This window comes from Dasypus novemcinctus, chromosome 5 (genome assembly GCF_030445035.2).
Source record: "Dasypus novemcinctus isolate mDasNov1 chromosome 5, mDasNov1.1.hap2, whole genome shotgun sequence".
Classification (NCBI taxonomy): Eukaryota; Metazoa; Chordata; class Mammalia; order Cingulata; family Dasypodidae; genus Dasypus; species Dasypus novemcinctus.
The window spans coordinates 101,412,016-101,431,186 of NC_080677.1; the positions used below are offsets into that span (position 1 = coordinate 101,412,016).

General features: G+C 39.2%; 1 protein-coding gene across 1 annotated transcript; it reads left to right on the forward strand.

The window, feature by feature from the left end:
• Positions 1-9,052: 9,052 nt before the first annotated feature.
• LMOD2 (leiomodin 2) lies at positions 9,053-18,443 on the forward strand. Its single transcript, XM_004478247.4, has 3 exons — positions 9,053-9,451; positions 16,209-17,558; positions 18,075-18,443. The coding sequence occupies exons 1-3, from the start codon at positions 9,179-9,181 to the stop codon at positions 18,099-18,101; spliced, it is 1,650 nt and encodes a 549-aa protein (XP_004478304.2). The 5' UTR covers positions 9,053-9,178; the 3' UTR covers positions 18,102-18,443.
• The last annotated feature ends 728 nt before the right edge of the window (positions 18,444-19,171 follow it).

Here is a 19,171-nt window from a genome sequence, read left to right on the forward strand (position 1 = left end):
TTTTTTTAAAGATTTATTTTATTTATTTTTCCCTACCCCCCTCATTGTTTTTGATCACTGTCTGTTCTTTGTGTCTATTTGCTGTGTGCTCTCTGTGCCTGCTCACCTTCTCTTTAGGAAGCACCAGGAACTGAATCTGAGACCTCCCATGTGGGAGAGGGATGCTCAATCTTTGAGCCACCTCAGCTCCTGCCCAAAGAGATTTAAAGTATAAGTTCTTAGGTAGAAGGCATGGAAGGGGCTAGCTGTGATACTCACCTTTGAATTGAGTGAGTGTGAGATACTAATATCCAGTCCTTTCTTTTGGGAACAAGTCCCCACTGGCTTCTCAAGGAAACTAACTTTTTTTAATGCTTTATGCAAGCCAAAGAACTAGGCATGATGTACAGTGGTTGGCAATCTATGTTCCTGAACGTCTGAATACTCCTAACAATCTAGTTACCACAAATAGTTTAATATTGTTTCAATGAAATGACAATTTCATTCACTTTTCATTGGAGGACACTAAGATTTGCTTAGACTTTGACTCATTGGAAGTTTCTCAAGATGAGCTCAACTCAGCCCCAAGTCCCCTCATTCAGGATATGCCATCACAATCTCCTAAAGTACCCAGGATGCCAAATTGAATCTGCAGGTTGGATGGTGTTCTGATTAAATCTGAACTTAAACTATACTGAATATGACTTTCTACTGTGATCCTAGGGTATCTGAAGACCCTCTCGAAACTTCAATAGGAAATAAAGCCTTTTTATTTGACACTCAAATATAAGGCGTAAGGGAGTAGATGTGGCTCAGGCAGTTGGGCACATGCCTCCACATGGGAGGTCCCGCATTTGGTTCCCAGTGCCTCCTAAAGAAGAAACAAAACCAGACAATGAACAGACAATGAGCAGAAAATGAACAAAAACAATGAGCACGTAGATGAGGGAGCCATCTCATAGAGGGGAAAAAAAATAAGGCTTAAAATACAAGTAAAATTTAGAGAAGGAGAATGATTTTAAAACCTTTCTAGATTTTAGGTGTTGGCAAGAAGAAGATGGTAGAACACCAAGTCCACAAAGAAAAAGGGCAGATATTTCTTGCAGATCAAAGTCTTAATCATTTGTTCTATGAATATGGAAATAACCTAGGGAAATAGCAATGCCTTTTCTTTGTCCTGTGCTTTCAATTTACAAAGCACTCCCCTTACTTGTGACAGCTATTCTAGGAGCAGGGCAGGAAAGGGGTTAGTTATCTCTACTCTATAGATCAGGAAACCAATTTTATAATTAACTGAGTTAATAAATGGCAGAAGTGGCACTCATCCTGGGACTCCTGACTTTAAATCCCAACCTTTTCCTACCCCACCCATTTCTAGCTCATCAAGAATAAGGGGGCAGTATTAATAATAGTCAAAATGTACATCAACTGGCAAATAAACAAGCAAAATTTAACTTAACTGTACAATGCAATACTATTCTATAACATGCTGTAACAAGGATATATCTCAAACAATATTATGTTAAATGAAAGAAGACAGACACAAAAGACCACATATTGTGTGAATCCATTTATATATAATGTCCAGAAAAAAGGCAAATATAGAGAGACAGAAAACAGATTGGTGATTTCCTGTCTTGGAGTGTAGCAACAAGAGTTGACTGCAATTGGGCACAAGGGATCGTTAGGCAAAATAGAAATATTCTATAATTGGATTGTGGAGGTTGTTGAAAAGCTAAGTTACTAAAAAATTCATTAAATTTTGCACTTAAGATGGGTAAATTTAATGATATTTAAGACAAACTTTAGAAAATCACATAAAAAAAAAGAATAGAAGGAACATGTGTCTCATTGACATGTGATGCCATGGTTATGACCTTGCTAGGTGGCCTCTAAACAATGGAATCATCTGGCTCAGAGAAAAGCAACTGGAAAGCACTTCTTTCTTGTGCTAGCAACACATGATTTATTAGTTTTGCTCAACTGATAAGACAAGCTCTCAAGGGCAGCACAACGCCTGCTACCTTTACCAATTTTACCAGCCCTCTGCCAAGGCAAATGCAGTCTGCTCTGCCTGTCTCTGACACTTTCATGCTGGTTGTAATATGACTTTCCCACTTTTTGGATTATTTAAAAAACAATATACAAAAACATACAGATTGGAGAGCTAAAACTGAAGGTTGTCATTTTAAGGGCATGCATTGGCAAGAGATAATGGTACCAGTGGGATGGATCTTTTGTAACTTCTTGAAGAGCAGCTCTGATTTCCTGGGGATGTAGCAGCCAGAACAGGAAGAAGTGGAGGGGGCAGGGGGCTCGGAGGATATGGGAGGGAGGAGAATAGCACGTGGAATGAGTTCCAGGATGCAAATTGGGACAGTAAACATTCAAAGGCTACAGATCTGGAGAACATGGGGGAACTATGGAAGTAAAAGTTATGGAGGAACTGGGAGTCTGTGTGAAAAGATATTGTCTTTGATTTTATGATAAAAGGGCAAAAGAAAACATTCAATCACCAGATACCAGCTTTCAAGCATGGACTGTCCCATTATAGGACATGCTGACAGAATTCACCTTTCTGCTCCCTCTTCTACAGGAGGATCTCAGCTTGTCTGCTCTTTAAGGTATCATTTTTCCTGCAAGATTGACATTTTCTGAAAGGAAGGCTGTCATAAACATGAGGAGGGAAAAATCCCATGTCTTGGTTGCTCACCCTCTACCTCCTTCTTCCCGATACCACAAATCTGTCCCAAACCATAATATCAACACTGACGATTGCAATGAAACCATCAACTAAAGTAATTCAGTAAAATTGCATGTTTAATTGAAAGTCTCATACCCTCTGGTCCACTTCAAGTAAAATTTCTTTTATTAGAACTTCAGATGATGTTTTTCTAATATGTTACCTATTTAATAAGTAGAATCTTTATTAGTGATTTGCTGTATAAGAGGAAAGACCTGATTGATGAAGTTCACTGTTCTTCCTCACTTTTGAGGAATTTTTTTTAATCTTTTTTTTTTTACAGTTTTAACATTATCAGTCTATATTTACATTTATGCAACTCATTTTTCCAAATTCAAATCAGAACAACAAACAATACTTGAACTGGTTAACACAAGGCAAAGTATTATATGCTCTATCACAAATCTCCATCTTTCATCCCATCTTTCTGACACATATGAAGATGACAAACTAGTAAATCTCAACATGAGGGGCAGCTTGGACTTATGGATCACAACTGGATTCACCACTTACCAGCTGAGTGTGCGTAAAGAGTTTCATAACCTCTCAGAGCTTCCAACTCCATTTTAATCATGTGTAAAATGGAGGTAGCAGTATCTATTTCATCAAGTGTTGTCTGGCACGTAATTAAGTGGTAGCTCTACAAAATTATTAAATAGACATCCTATCACTCTGTTATACTGACTGACATACTGACTGAATATAAAAGCATTTTATTAACAATAAAAGTTATAAAATTGCAAGATATTACTATTATTATAAATAGCTCTAATTTTAAATTTGACTCATGCTCATGACCAGAAGCTGGCATAGCTAGGAGATTTTCTTGGCTGCCATGCCTGAGAGTGAAGACTTGATAAGGGTGTTGCCAGTTTTCATCTGATCCCTATGGCTTGTTTGGTTGTTGTCTGTCCAGAGCCTGACCTTTGCCTGACTTTCCCCCTGGGAGACTCTCTGAGCAGACAGATTGAGCAAAGTCGGAAGCTTAACTTCCTTAGGGGCTATTGCCTCGGTTTAGCAGCCTTGATAGGAACCATCCGTAGAAAATGTTGAAAACTCAAACCCTTCTATATATAAACGGGAAAAATGATAGATCTATTTTAGGAAGCAATCTTGTACTTGTATGGTGAGAGAGATTAAGTGAGGTAGATTAGGTGAGATTTACAAAAAACAAACAAAAAGGGTGGAGGGAAGTTGAAAGTTAGGAACAGCTTGTTAACAATGGAAAGACACTTGACATTTGTGAGAATGAGTTAATAGAATCTCCAGATTCCCCAAATTTGCAAATAACACTATAGCATATGATTTTCATATTTCTTAATCTGCAAATTGAGGACAATTTAAATTAGGAAGGCATCCACAGAATAAACAAAAGCACCAGCCTGAGATATGAACACTTACACACCTGATGGACTCTGTTATTTACCTTAGGGGTTGCACCCAAAGGCAGATTGACACTGCAACTCATGAAGCCTGAGCTTCACCACCCTTGTAAGTGCTGGGGTTTTCCAGAAGCATCAGAGTGTCCTGAGTGGAAACAAGAAGACAAACTACAATTTGGTAACTTTTCTGATGAAATGCCTGAGGAGTTCTCAGAAAAAGAAACCCATTTTACCTGGGGCTCAGTAATTTGCCATTATTTCTATTATTGTTTTAAATACGTTCTTAGTTTCATACCTAATTTTGTATTGATACTTTTATTTTCTTAATTAAAAACTCTCATTCTGCCTTCCCCACCCCCCACACACACAACACTATAGTCTTCAGACCCCACAAGACCTGGATTCCCTGCCTACACTCCGATTCATCGTGTTTATTGTTTAAAAACGTATTTGCTGAGTACCTAATAACTATGCTAGGCTTTGGGCATGGTGAATGGGGAAAAATTCCTTTCTCTTGGAGGGATCGGCCTCCTTGAGAAGACGGATATGAAACAAATAATCCCAGGTGATATGCTGCCATGGACTAGAGTTTTGTGAGAGCTAAGAGAACTAAGCTGGGTCGGGGGGAACATCAGCGAAGCCTCTCTGAAGAAATGGTACTTAAGACCTAAGAAAAGTAGTACAGACAAAGCCGTTTCAGGCGAAGGAAGGAGCATGTGCCATGTCTTGGGGATAGAAAACATGGAGCGTCCCGAAGCCCTGCGTGGCCCAAGTGTGAGATTAGAAGGAAGTGAGCCACGTTGAGGCTACAGAGGTAAGAAGGGCCTTTCCCGGGGAGAGCAGAGCACAAGGCTAAAGGCACTTGTCGGAAGGGTCAATGCAAGCGATTCAAGGGTTTTAGGCCCGGAACAACCTGATGAGACTTCTGTTTTTAGAAGGTAACTCTGGTTGTATTATGGGAAAGAGAAGAGTCGAACAAGAATGTATCAGGGAGACTACTAGTTGATTGTTGCAATCATCCAAGAAAATGAGGACAGCAGCTTAGACTGAAGTTCAGATAAGGGGACTGGTCAGAAATGAAGTAGGAATTCAAGGGCTATTTATAGGAGCCCAGGCCTTGTGATTGGGTATCATGACGGAGGTGAGAGAAGCAGGAGCCAAAGCTGATACACAGGCTCAGCAGCTGGGTGGAGAGGGACACTTTTCAGAAATGTGGAAGCCCGGGGGAGAGTGGGAAAGGTGAAAAGAATATTTTGATCTGGGGCAGGTTGAGTTTTATATACCAGTGTGACATCGGATGGGGATGTTCAAGGTGGTTTCATTTTTGAGCTCAAATTTTAGTCTTGGATCTTTGGGGTCTCTTTCAAATTATTGAAACCATGCTTATCAAATCTATGAATGACAAGTACCTATTATAGAATAAATCAGAGGACCAATAAAGTGAGGTTATTATTGAATATATTCATTTAATACATTCGTTTAAATATGTTTTATTGTTATAAATAGGAGTGCCTGTGCAAACATTTTGAAATATGAACAATTCCTGAAATTATCTAATTCCTCCTTTAATTTGGGGATTATAAGAAAACAACTCTTCCAAATATTAGTTGCCAAAACTGCATAAGAAATAAGCAGAGCACATCTTTAGAAAATAGTGTGTTCTGCCACATAAAGGATTAGGCTGAAGTAGATATTACATTATGTGGAATTAGGAGGCTTCTAATCACTTCCTATAAATATTGTTTATTGAAATACCAGATCTGCTGGCAGACCAGTATTGCCCATTTTTGGAGTTATTGTTGAATTGTGCTGAAATGCTCTTGTTGAATCTTCATTAATAGACTCACTTGCTAGAACTAACAAGTTACCTGCAATTAAAAAGCCAAACTGTGGTTTTAGATGCTGGGTATGGGGTAATGTTAGAGATTTCCACTTAACACTAGATGATAATAAAGTCCAGAACTCCTGGACATGGCCCATAGAGCCCTTCAAATCAACAATATTCAACATCTGCAAGCACTTAACCATGTGCAGGGTATAATGCTGCTGGCTGTGTTTAAGAAAAAAAAGCAAGATATCAAAGTATATCTATGTCAAATACTGCATGAATCAGGACAAAGTTCAACACCTAAATTAGAAACTGGCACATAACAGGTGCTCAATACATTTTCAAATAAAATTTATCAAATAAAAATAATATAAAATGTATGGAAAATTTACAAACAAGAGATTCCATTATTTTCATGTACATTATTATATGCTGAGAAGCTTACACAGGGGTCAGCATATTATGCACATCCAATACATAATTGTTGAAAGAATAAACATATCATTTACTTGTATTTTGTTCTCATCTTTCATTTTTAAAAAACACATTGTATTTTTATATAATTGTAGTCATATCATCTTTTTTACCTCAAATGTGAATATTATGAAAACAGCTGAATAACCCATCTCATTTACCAGATTTAGCTATAATGATCTGATGCCATTTCCAAAAATCAAGCACATTTTCAAATAAAAAAGATCTTTCACCACTGAGGCTACATAAAAGTATATGCTTCAGTCCCTAAAACAACTCATTGAACTGGTTATTTCTAATTTATTATCATCTCTTTCATTAGCATCATTGAAAAGAGTCATAGTTTTTGTGGAGGTACAATACTATAATGAATTAAGATCTTTTTTTTTTAAGATTTATTTTTTTAATTTATTTCTCTCCCCTTTTCCCCCCACCCCCAGTTGCCTACTCTTTGTGTCCATTCGCTGTGTGTTCTTCTGTGACTGTTTCTATCCTTATCAGCGGCACCAGGAATCTGTGTTTCTTTCTGTTGCGTCATCTTGTGTCAGCTCTCCGTGTGTGCAGCACCATTCTTGGGCAGGCTGCACTTTCTTTCACGCTGGGCAGCTGTCCTTACGGGGTGCACTCCTTGCACGTGGGGCCACCCCACGCGGGGGACACCCCTTCGTTGCACGGCACTCCTTGTGCGTATCAGCACTGCGCATGGGCCAGCTCCGCACGGGTGAAGGAGGCCCGGAGTTTGAACTGCGGACCTCCCATGTGGTAAGCGGACGCCCTATCCATTGGGCCAAGTCCACTTCCCTGAGTTAAGATCTTAATAGCTAAAAAAATCTTGAAAAAGAGCAAAGTAGGAAGACTTACATTTTCTGATTTCAAAACTTACCATAGAGCTACAGTAATGAACATAAATGGTATTGTCATAAACATAGAAACACAGGTCAAAGGATCAGAATTGACAGTATAGACTTCATCAAAATTAAAAACATTTGCTCTTCAAAGACACCAAAAGTCAAGCAAGACAATGGGAGAAAATATTTGCAAATCATTTATATGACTAAGGATTTGTGTCCAGAATATAGAAAGAATTCTTGCAACTCAATAAGAAAATGAAACAGTTTAATAATGGGCAAAAAATTTGAATAAATATTTCACCAAAAAAGATATACAAATGGCCAATAAGCACATGAATTGATGCTTAACATCATTAGTCATTAGGGAAATGAACATTACAACTACAGTAAAATATCATTTCCAACTCACCAGAATAGCTATTATCAAAAAGATAAACAATAACAAGTGAGGATGAAGAGAAACTGGAATATTCATCCATTGCTAGTGGGTATGTAAAATGGTGCAGCCACTTAGGAAAACAGTTTGCCAGTTTCTTAAAATGTTAAATGCAAATGGACCATATGACCCAGAAATTCTATCCAGAAGCATCTACCCAAGAGAAATAAAAGCATATGACCTTATAAAGACTTATATGCAAATTTTCATAGAAGCGTTATTCATAATTGCCCAAACCTTGTAACAATCCAAATGTTCACCAACTGCTGAATGTGTAAACAAAATATTGCCCATGATACATGTACTGATATATACATATTCCTTATAAATTCACATTCTAATAGATTATATATATATGATATTATATTTATGAGGTCCTATAAATCATGTACATATTTTATCATTTTCATAAAAATATGTTCATATACATAATTTCAAATTAGACTCTCTTCAGATTTTAGCAAATACAAATCTGGATACAAATTCAGGCTCTACTATTTAACTATGTGACCCTGGGCTGGTTACTTAACCTCTCTAGTCTGTATCAGTATAATAGGAGTAATTATATACTCTTTACAGTATTGTGGGATTTAATGAGATAAAATATGTAAAGTGCTTCACACTGGGCTGGCATATCTTCAATAAACCATACCCTGTAATATTATTTTTCTTTTTGGAGTTATACTCCAAATCTAGTTTTGGACTAATATACTTGCTGAAGAGAGGGGAGCCATTTTGCGCAGGGGGGAAAATACTAGCTCTGTCTTTCTAGCTGTCTGACCTCAAATTTTCGCTTAGTTTCTCAGTTCTCAGTTGCCAAAATCTAAAAAATGAGTACATTATTGTTGATTTCATTGGACTGTTGTTATGATTAGGAAAATCATTAGAGCTTTGTAAACTGCAAAACACAATAAAAATAGAAAGTACTATGATGTTATGGCCTTTTTTTCCATCTATGCCACCCACAAAATGCTTATCGGAGAACCAGAATAACAACCAATAGAGTGATGTGAAATAATTTCTGAACCCCTGACTTTATAGTGAGGGAATCTTTTCATGGCTGTAGTGGTGATGACGAGTTGTTTTCAACATAAATTTTATCCCCCTGTTTGAATACCAGGTAAGAGGAGCAGCATTACTCTCTATCAGCAACACTGCCTGCCTGTCCTCATGAGCTATCAGACTCAGCTAAAAATGGCCCTGGCCAGTATGTCAATAATCCCCTCTGGTTCTGAGACCTCCAGCCACCACCGATGTGACATTCTTTGTGTTCAAATGTCTAGCTGACGTCTGATGCTTAAAACAGCCCATGCTGTCACTCCTCTCTGCATTGTCACAGCCCTATATCATCACTCTTAAAAGGCTATCGCAGCCACTCCTAGCACTAGTTGCTGACCAGCCTGCCCACTTGCCTCCCTGCCTGCTTCTGACTGCCTTGAATGCCTGGTTCTTCCAGTTCCTTGTGGGTCTGACAAAGCAGGGACCATGTCTACCTTTGGCTACAGAAGAGGACTTAGCAAGTATGAGTCCATCGACGAGGATGAGCTCCTGGCTTCTCTGTCAGCTGAGGAGCTGAAGGAGCTAGAGCGGGAGTTGGAAGACATTGAACCTGATCACAGTCTTCCCGTGGGGCTAAGGCAAAAGAGCCTGACTGAGAAAACACCCACGGGGACATTCAGCAGAGAGGCACTGATGGCCTATTGGGAAAAGGAGTCCCAAAAACTCTTGGAGAAGGAGAGGCTGGGGGAGTATGGAAAGGTAGGCGCTCCAGACTTTTCCTTGACTGCTCCCCCTCCCCGTCTCCCAAACCCAGATACCTCTGATTTTTCTAACTCTTAAGCCGAGCATCACATTTCCTTCATTTGCATTTGCTACTGAAAAATTTCTCAGGCTCAGTCATGTAACTTCTGGGGCCACCCAATGGATCACGTAAAATTCTTACCTGTGGTTCCTTGATTGACTAAAAAGGGGCCCTTCAAGGAGAAAATAATTCACAACCAAGATACAGGTTTAAATATTTTGCCAGACAAATCTAATTTGAGCTGTTAGTTAGTGACATTGGCATAATGTCTGTTCTCATTTTTTTTCAGTTAAGTAAATATATTTCCTCCTTTAAAGACAAAATTATGAACTATGATTGCTTTGATGGTGCTGGTGGCTACAGGAAAAATAGCTCTTCTTTTCTCCAATACCAAAAAGTATGGGGTGGTGGGACATACATGGGACTGAGGGTTAGGAGGCCTTATTTCTAGTCCCTGCACTGCCCCTAAGATATTAGGCCTTGCCAGATAGTTACTTATATAGGATTCTATTTCCTATCTGCCCACCGAGGGAGTTGGAGCCAGTGTTTCCTTTGTTAATCAAGAACCCCTTTGACATGCTGAGCGAAATAAGCCAGACTCAAAAGGACAAATACTGTATGATTTACTTAAATGAAATAACTAGAATATACAAATTCATACAGGCAGAAAGAAAATTATAAGCTATCAGGGATGGGGGAGTTAATGCTCAGGAGATGTAGAGTTTTGGTTTGGGGTTATAGAAGTTTTGGTAAAGGATGGTGAATTACAGCATCATGATTATAATTAATACCACTAAAATGCATACATAAATTAGTTAAAGTGGAAAATTTTATGTTGCATGTATGTTACCACAAACATTTTTTTTTTGAAAAGAACCCCTTTGAGATTTTAATAAAAGTTATGGAGCCTCTCCTCAAGAAAATGCACATGTACATGTGCATATATACATACAAAATTTTGCATAGAATTTTAAGATAATGGCACATACTTTGACATGAGGGCCCAGGTTATGTGTGCCTATGTAGTCGAGCTCAAAGATCCCTTCCTTTTCTACAATGACGATTCTGAGGCAAAAAAAAATGTGCTTATATTAGAACTTAGATCTACTAAGCTCTTGTTTACTGCCTAGTAAATGGCTACTTTGAAGTTGCCAAATGAGTCATTAACAGAAGTAAGTTCAAAAGACTGTGCTCTGGGGAAATAGTAATGGCAGTAAGAGTACTAAATCGTATCAAAAAAATCCCTGAATTCTTAGAACACAGTCAAGAGCACGAGCTTAAAATCCCTGCACTCCAATGGAATCAACTAAATCAAAATGGCCTGAAGCCAATGGCAAGTCATCCTTGGTATTAATCTAGGTGCTGTTAGATGATCTTGATGATAGAGTTTGTGGGACATATTTGCAGTAAGATATGTATGAGCTTTGTCCATGTCAATCATCTCCAGAAGGGCCACTGAATTCAGAACAGAGTCTGCCAAGGCCACAGTGGCTGCTTGTGGTGAAGGGCTGGAGAGGGAGGTAAGGAAGAACTCATTTGACAGGTCACGATTTCAGCTGGACAATTCCTTCACTATCATATTTTTCAGGGATCCCTTTTCCCCCTGATGCCCTGATGTAGGAGATTGTGTCAAGTTTTGATCAAATATATAAAATATAAAGGCATTTTTATTATCACTATTAAACAATTCCTTTATTAAAAAGAATGAAAGTGTCTCAGAATATCCAGGACCTACAGTCACCATAGCAATAACCCAACAAAGGCAATTTAATATTATAATGTCACGAGAGTGGTGGGAAATGAAGGGCAAAGCCTGCTGTCAGCTGTTGATAAAATCCATCTGATCTCTGCCAAAGGTTTTGCTGATCCCTGCCAATGGCTTATCTGCTCTATTAGACACTGCCTTGTTGATGAAGTTGATTCCTTTCTAGGCTAATTTCTTCCACCACACTTTCCTTACTGGGCAGTTGTCTTTGTAATCCCAAGGGGTGTTGAGCAGAAGCTTGCTGGTGGAGGGTGTAAATTATTCCCACTACAGGAAAAAAACTCAAAATAGCTTAGGGTTGAGGGTTGAGGGTTGGGGGAGAGGAGTTTGGGGGAGGAGTACAGCAGCACCACTGTAAGTAAAGAACAGTATGGGATGGACCAAAAATGAAAGATGGGAGTCTTGGTTATCAGGTTGTTGATTCTATGAAGGCTTATGTAAATCATGTCCAATGCCTGTTGAATGACAGTCTTCTGTTCCACTTAGTTTACACAAATATATACTGCTTTAGAGCTCCAAGGAGTCTTGGGGACCAAGGGTCGAGCTCCCTTGGCTTGAGTATCTGATGGATACCAGGCCAGGTACCAATGAGTCAACTCACATTCTCTCATTTAAATTCTTACCTTTCTGCAGATAACTGAGACTAGGAGAAGTTAGAAACTCAATATAGCTTGTAAGTAGAGCTGAAATTCAAACCAATGTCTGTTGGCACAAAGACTATGGTTCTTAAAATGTGAGCATTGGCTATACGCTTCTTAGAACTGCAAATTCTAGAGCTCTACCACAGACCTATGGAATCAGATGCTCCAGGGGTGGGTCCCCGATTTCTGTGGTTTAACAAGTCCTCTGGTGATAACGATGCACACTAAAGTTTGAGAACCATTGAACTATAGCATAGTTAATTTGAGACCCAAAGAGGTTTAGTGAATTTTTTGTGTAAACTAGCTCTGGCAGAAGCAGACCAGAAGTGAAAACCAAGCCTCTTGCCTCCTTGCTTATGTAATGATGCCAAGTTGGCAATTAGGAGAAATGGTTGGCCACTTCCTCTTATTGCCCATTATTCATCTTCTCTCTGTCCAGCCCCTTACTACCTCATCCCTCATTGTTTTACCCCCTTCTTATGCCCACCCCTACTTCCCACCCTCATTCGCACAGGGTTCAGGGTTAACTCCGGAGCAATGGTATGGAAGTGATCTGCAGTAGTATAGGTAGTCCCAGCACCAGAATAATTTATAGAAGAGGCAAAATTTGTTTTTTACATCTTCCCATCTTCCTTCTTCAGGCACCTTTCTCCATTTTAATGGCATTCTTCTTCACCTAGATTGGTAAACTGCCTTGGTTTGCCCATGACTATCTAGATTTTACAACTAAAATCCCACGTCCTGGGAAAGTCCTCAGTTCCAGGCACACCAAGACAGTTGGTCATCTTTCCCCCACACCATCCCACCGTATAATACTCCTTCCTGGGTCTTGCCCTGGCTCTCAACTACCATTTATCTGTGCCAATTTAGAACCATTAATGCACAAATACTTATTGATCCCCTACTACATGTTAAGCACTGTGCTAGGTGAGCAAAACAGACATAGTCCCTGCCTTCACCCAATTGTCTATTTGAAAAGATGAAAATTAAGTAATTAAAATAAAGTCTGACACTTGCTCTATTAAGGAAAAGTACAATGCTATGTGAGTGCATTGCAGGAAGACTTGGAGGTGGTATCAAAGTAGGTTTTCTGGGAAAAAATGTCATTTAGATGATTTCTGAATAGAAGTGTCAGATATAATTCTTCTAAGTACATTTTGAGTTGAAAACATCTTTTGCAGATAGAGCCTAAAGATCTTTTTAAAAACCAAAGAGGATAAAGTTAAAATGGCAAAATGAAAGGCAGTATACCTTGGATTTTGAACCAAGCTCCTTTCCTCCAAATGCTGAAACAGTTAAAAACACAGCTGGCCTGGGCTAGAATTATAAAAAGATATGCAGAGGCCTTTGGTGACGGGAAGGTGGAGATGCCAAGAACCCAGTTTACAATTCTTTCTCTGGCTAATCCATTTGCTCCCCTGCTAGGCATATGAGACTTCCTCTCTCTTCTCATAGATGACAAGAGGATTGACTAGAGCCATCACCTCCTCTTTATCCTGTGTTTTTGAAGTATGACTTGCATCTAGCTACCATCTAATACTATGGCTCTCTTTATATCTTATTTGTATATGCACACACACACACTAGCTGCTACCAAACATGATGTCTCTATCACACTTGTGTACACACACATACACACAGAGTATCCCTCTCCCTTCTGCTTCTAAATAAGTGAGTAAATTAAGACTGGAAAAACTATCCTGGAGTGGCTGACCCCTTCTCCAGGCCATCACTTGGTGCCTGCCACTCCAAACAAGTGGATAACTGGAGGCTATTTTATGACAGCAACTGGACAAACAAACCTGGAGACAGACTTCTATTTAGACAAATGTAGTGTTTTCCAAAGCTTGTTCTACATGGCTCAGGCAGCAGGATCCTTTGGAGTAAAACACAAACAGACAACAACAACAAAAAACAGCTGGTGGTTCTGGGGACAGGAAAGGGCCCTTGGGCTTTCGAGATGAGAAAGGACTAAAAAGGGGAAGTGGACTTGGCCCAATGGATAGGGTATCCACTTACCACATGGGAAGTCCACAGTTCAAACCCAGGGTCTCCTTGACCCGTGTGGAGCTGGCCCACGAACAGAGCTGATGTGCACAAGGAGTGCCCTGCCACGCAGGGGTGTCCCCCGTGTAAGGGAGCCCCACGCACAAGGAGTATGCCCCGTAAGGAGAGCCGCCCAGCGCAAAAGAAAGTGCAGCCTGCCCAAGAATGGCGTCGCACACGAGGAGAGCTGACACAGCAAGAAGACGCAACAAAAAGAAACACAGATTCCTGGTGCCACTGATAAGGATAGAAGTGGTCACCACAGAAGAAGATACAGCGAATGGACACAGAGAGCAGACAACTGGGTGGGGGAAAGGAGGGGAGAGAAATATATAAAAAATAAATCTTTAAAAAAAAAGGACTAAAAAGATAGCATGACGGGAAGTCAGATTCTGTCAGCAATTTTCAGGTGTTTTTGTGTGTTTGTTTTTGTTTTTAAATCAGAAAAGATAGCAAGAAAAAGAGCAAGGAGAAAAGAATCACTTGGGTTTCTTTGTACAGAGAGTTTTGTAAATAGGAAAGATAGAGATAGAATGAAATTGTGTTTGCCAGATAGCCTTTCATAATTGATACAAGCTAAATAATTTAAGACCATCAGGTTGGGGCAATTGACTTACTTCCCATTTTCTACTGTTGTTTGCTGTTCCACATTATAGTTAGAATCCAATAGTGTCAAGAATAATTGTCTTTGCTACCTGGTCTTCTATGTCCATTTCATTGAACCCTGCTCTAGCTCGACATTTCAAGTTGATTTGCAACAAAGGGTGAACTGAAATTTTTTTTCCATAGAGCTGAGTTTTTACCTGCTGTTGTCCTGAAGAGCAGCCCTGTGCCCTGCACTTCCCTTCCCCAGGAGTGCCAGGTACAGCAGCCACTCTCAGGTGGTGTGGAGTCTCTGGGTTCCCACACCCAGCTGCCACTCCAGAGGTAGATAAATGCTGCAGGAACAAATGGTACCTCTGCCTCTGTCTATACTGAGACAAGCTGGGCCAGAGAACACATGACTTCTGCCACATTTGCTATTGAAGGCAAATTTGGGGGAAAATATTTTAAATGTTATTATGGTAACATGTAACATAAAATTTGCCACTTTAACCATTTTTAAGTGTTCATTTGAGTGGTATTAATTCCATTTACAGTGTTGAGTTACCATCACCACCATCCATTACCCAAACTTTCTAATCACACCAAACAGAAACCCTGTACTCACCAAACAATAACTTTCCATTCTTCCTCTCCCTAGCCCCTGGTAGCCTTTAATCTATCTTCCATATGTATGAATTTGCTAAGTCTAGATATTTCACAAGTTTCATACAATATCTGTCCTTTTGTGTCTGTTTATTTTTCACTTAACATAATGTTTTCAAGGTACATCCATATTGTAGCATGAATCAGAACTTCATTCCCTTTTATTATAGCTGAATAGTATTCCACTGAATGTATATACTATATTTTATTTATTCATCCGTTGATGGACATTTGACTATTTTGAGTAATGCTGCTATGAGCATTGTTGTGCAAGTATCTATATCCATGTTTTGAATTATTTTGGGTATGTAGAGTGGAATTGCTGGGTCATATGGAAATTCTATGTTTAACTTTTTGAGGAAGTGGCAACATGTTTTCCACAGTGGCTATACCATTTTACATTCCCACCAGAAATGCATGCATGAGGGTTCCAACTTCTCTACATCCTCACCAACACTTTTGTGTATTTTTTTTTGTTTGTTTTTAATAATGGCCATCCTAATCGGTGTGAAATGGTATCTCATTGTGGTTGGGGATGAAGTTTTGAAAGTTAACGAAGTGAACTCATTAGCATGTTGTATATTTTTGTTGTCATTTGCTTGGGTTGGGGAAATAAGGAAAAATAGAGGGTGATTACAGAAGGAAGGGTTGGACTTGCTGAATTCAAAGTTTATTAGGAGTTTAATAGTTCAGAATGGATAGGTGAAAGAATGAAAATTTGTCAAGGATGTTCCAAAGCTAAATTTCCTAGTCTGACAAAATGATAGTGTTTTTACTCAATAAATTGAATTCTAGATATTTATTCTGTAGGAGACAAAGGAAATATTTTTAGAAGCTATTGAAGGACAAGCAAAAATGTTAACCTTGGTCACCTGAATGAATGAGAATAGAAACAAGAGATTATTAACTCCTTTTATGATATGCAGTCATAGTATTTGCCATGTGTTACTTTTAGAAATTAAAAATATGCTTAAAAATGAAAAGACTAATGGAGATACCTAAAATACCCTTTAGGTTGCAGAAGAAGACAAAGAGGAGAGTGAGGAGGAGCTTATCTTTACTGAAAGTAACAGTGAGGTTTCTGAGGAGGTGTATACTGAAGAGGAGGAGCAGGAGGAATCCCAGGAGGAGGAGGAAGAGGAAGAGGAAGACAGTGATGAAGAGGAGAGAAAAAGTGAAAATGAAAAAGATATTAATGGAACTGTAAATTATGAAGGCATCAATTCTGACAACGCTAAGCCAAAGACATTTAAAAGTCAAATAGAAAACATAAATTTGACCAATGGCCACAGTGGAAGAAACACAGAGTCACCTGTTGCCATTCACCCTTGTGGAAATCCTACGGTTATTGAGGAGGCTTTGGAAAAAATTAAAAACAATGATCCTGACACGATAGAAGTCAACTTGAACAATATAGAAAACATCACAACACAGACCCTTACTCGCTTTGCTGAAGCCCTCAGGAACAACACAATGGTGAAGATATTCAGTCTGGCCAACACACGAGCTGATGACAGTGCAGCTATGGCCATTGCAGAAATGCTCAAAGTCAATGAGCACATCACCAACATAAACATCGAGTCCAACTTTATAACAGGAAAGGGGATCCTGGCCATCATGAGAGCACTGCAGCACAATACAGTGCTCACCGAGCTGCGCTTCCACAACCAAAGGCACATCATGGGCAGCCAGGTAGAAATGGAGATAGTCAAGCTGCTGAAGGAGAACACAACGCTGCTGAGGCTGGGCTACCATTTTGAGCTCCCAGGACCAAGAATGAGCATGACAAGCATTTTGACAAGAAACATGGATAAACAGAGGCAAAAGCGGATGCAGGAGCAAAAACAGCAAGAGGGAAATGATGGAGGATCCAGTCTTAGGACCAAAGTCTGGCAAAGAGGAACACCTGGCTCTTCACCTTATGCATCACCGAGGCACTCTCCCTGGTCATCCCCCAAACTCCCAAAGAAAGTCCAAACTGTCAGGAGCCACGCTCCATCTCCTGCAGCCACACCCCCGCCTCCTCCGCCACCTCCTCCACCACAAGTGCTGCCACCACCTCCTCCTCCACCACCTCCTCCTCCTCCTCCACTTCCAGAGAAAAAGTTGATCACTCGAAACATTGCAGAAGTCATCAAACAACAGGAGAATGCCCAACGGGCCTTACAGAATGGACAGAAAAAGAAAAAAGGGAAAAAGTGTAAGAAACAGCCAAACAACATCCTAAAGGAAATAAAAAATTCTCTGAGGTCAGTGCAAGAAAAGAAAATGGAAGACAATTCCCGACCTTCTACCCCAATGAGATCAGCTCATGACAATCTCATGGAAGCAATTCGAGGAAGCAGCATAAGACACCTAAGACGGGTAAGTAACCTGGGGCTGGACATTTGGGTTCAGATTTAGTAAATAATTTTGCTTCCATTACAGGATGGTACCAAAGTTGCCTCCCCAAATACTTATTAATCGCTTAAATGTTTTAATATATGAAAGCAAGCATACCAAGTTTGAAACATTAGGGGAAGGCATACAAGTGAGTACATTTCCATTTGAGAAGGCCTGGGCTACCTTCTTAGCAACCCAGTTGTGCAAGGGCCAGGCCCATTTTAAGACCCTCCAACAAATAAAAACTCCAGTTTCCTTATAAGAAAAGTAGGGTTTATAATCTACATTCCAAAAGGATTCATCATTTGTCTAAAGTTTTACCATGTTGTTGCAAGTGATTTTAAAATGTAATTTGTCGTATAAAATTGGAATACCACACAGCAATAATCAATCTATACCTGAGTCTTTCTCAGGGCTTACTGATAAAGACATATCCTACAGAGTTTTCATTTAATCATTTGTATTGTTTTATTGAAAGAAAATCCCCTGTTTTTGTAGGTGGAAGTTCCAGAAGCTTTGCGATAAAATCACTATCTTTAGAAGAAGATACAGAATTGTTCAGCAGTATTAATAAAATGCATTGTGAGATGTTTTTCTAAAATACCTTCTTCATTTTGAAATGCTCCTTGACTTTAAAAATAGCTTCACCCATTAATTTCAAAGAGAATTTTAAGAAGCAGTCGGCATGCTTATTCTGTAAATATGAAAATAAACTTTTTTATGTCATCAGATTTGTATTGGCAAGAAGCAGTTTATTTAAAGATAGTCTTCTTATCTCCGGATGTGTTGGTTCCACTGAGCTGTAATGAGTTGAAAATGAAATGTGCTATTATTTTTGTAATCACAATAAATTGGGATTGAAGTTTTCTTTCTTTTTTTTAAAAAAACAAATTAGTATTAATATTTTCTGTTAGTTGATATTCACATCCATCAGGTATGTATGTAACATTGCTGCATATTAAAAATTTTACAGTCTCACTCAAAAAGGGCTTGGATCCTTAAGGTTTGCTTTGCTTTGTTTCCTTATGTCCAAAAATTTAATCAGATCTTGTTAAAGGACTAGACTCAAAAGCTTTCTTAAAAGCGTATTTCATTAGTAATAAAAAAAGTCAGGAAAAGACTCCAACATAGCCATTGTCTTCCTGGAACAGTGATGTTAGCCACAGGATGGCAAATGACACTCCCAAATTCCCACAAGTGGGATAAGTACTCAGAGTTCAATGCAATAATTATCATTAAGATCAACTATTTCTGGAAGGAAAAAAACTAAGTTAGGAAGTTTCATGGTGGAGAGGGAAGGATAGGAAAATGTCTAGCAGAAGAAATATCGAATTTGAAACTGCCCTTAGATGATGCTAAAAAGAGTCACTGCTCAACTCTCCTTTTGAAGTCTCCTAGGACAAGCCTAAGTTCAGTAGCCTGCACCTTACATGTGTTTGTAATACACAACAGTGATGAGATTGACATCCATGATGCACACCTGTGGACACGTCCACCTGCCGTTTTCAATAGTAGCTAACATTCTACCTCCTCTCTCTTCCCACTCAAGAAAGGTCTGAATTCAAATAAGAGAGAGACACATCAGACAGTACCCT

Excerpts from the sequence above, each read along its gene's own strand:
- LMOD2 (XM_004478247.4), top strand. The coding sequence starts at position 9,179 with ATGTCTACCTTTGGCTACAGAAGAGGACTTAGCAAGTATGAGTCCATC. Across the intron at positions 9,452-16,208 it reads GGCTGGGGGAGTATGGAAAG|GTTGCAGAAGAAGACAAAGA; the intron begins GTAGGCGCTCCA and ends AATACCCTTTAG. Across the intron at positions 17,559-18,074 it reads GCATAAGACACCTAAGACGG|GTGGAAGTTCCAGAAGCTTT; the intron begins GTAAGTAACCTG and ends CTGTTTTTGTAG.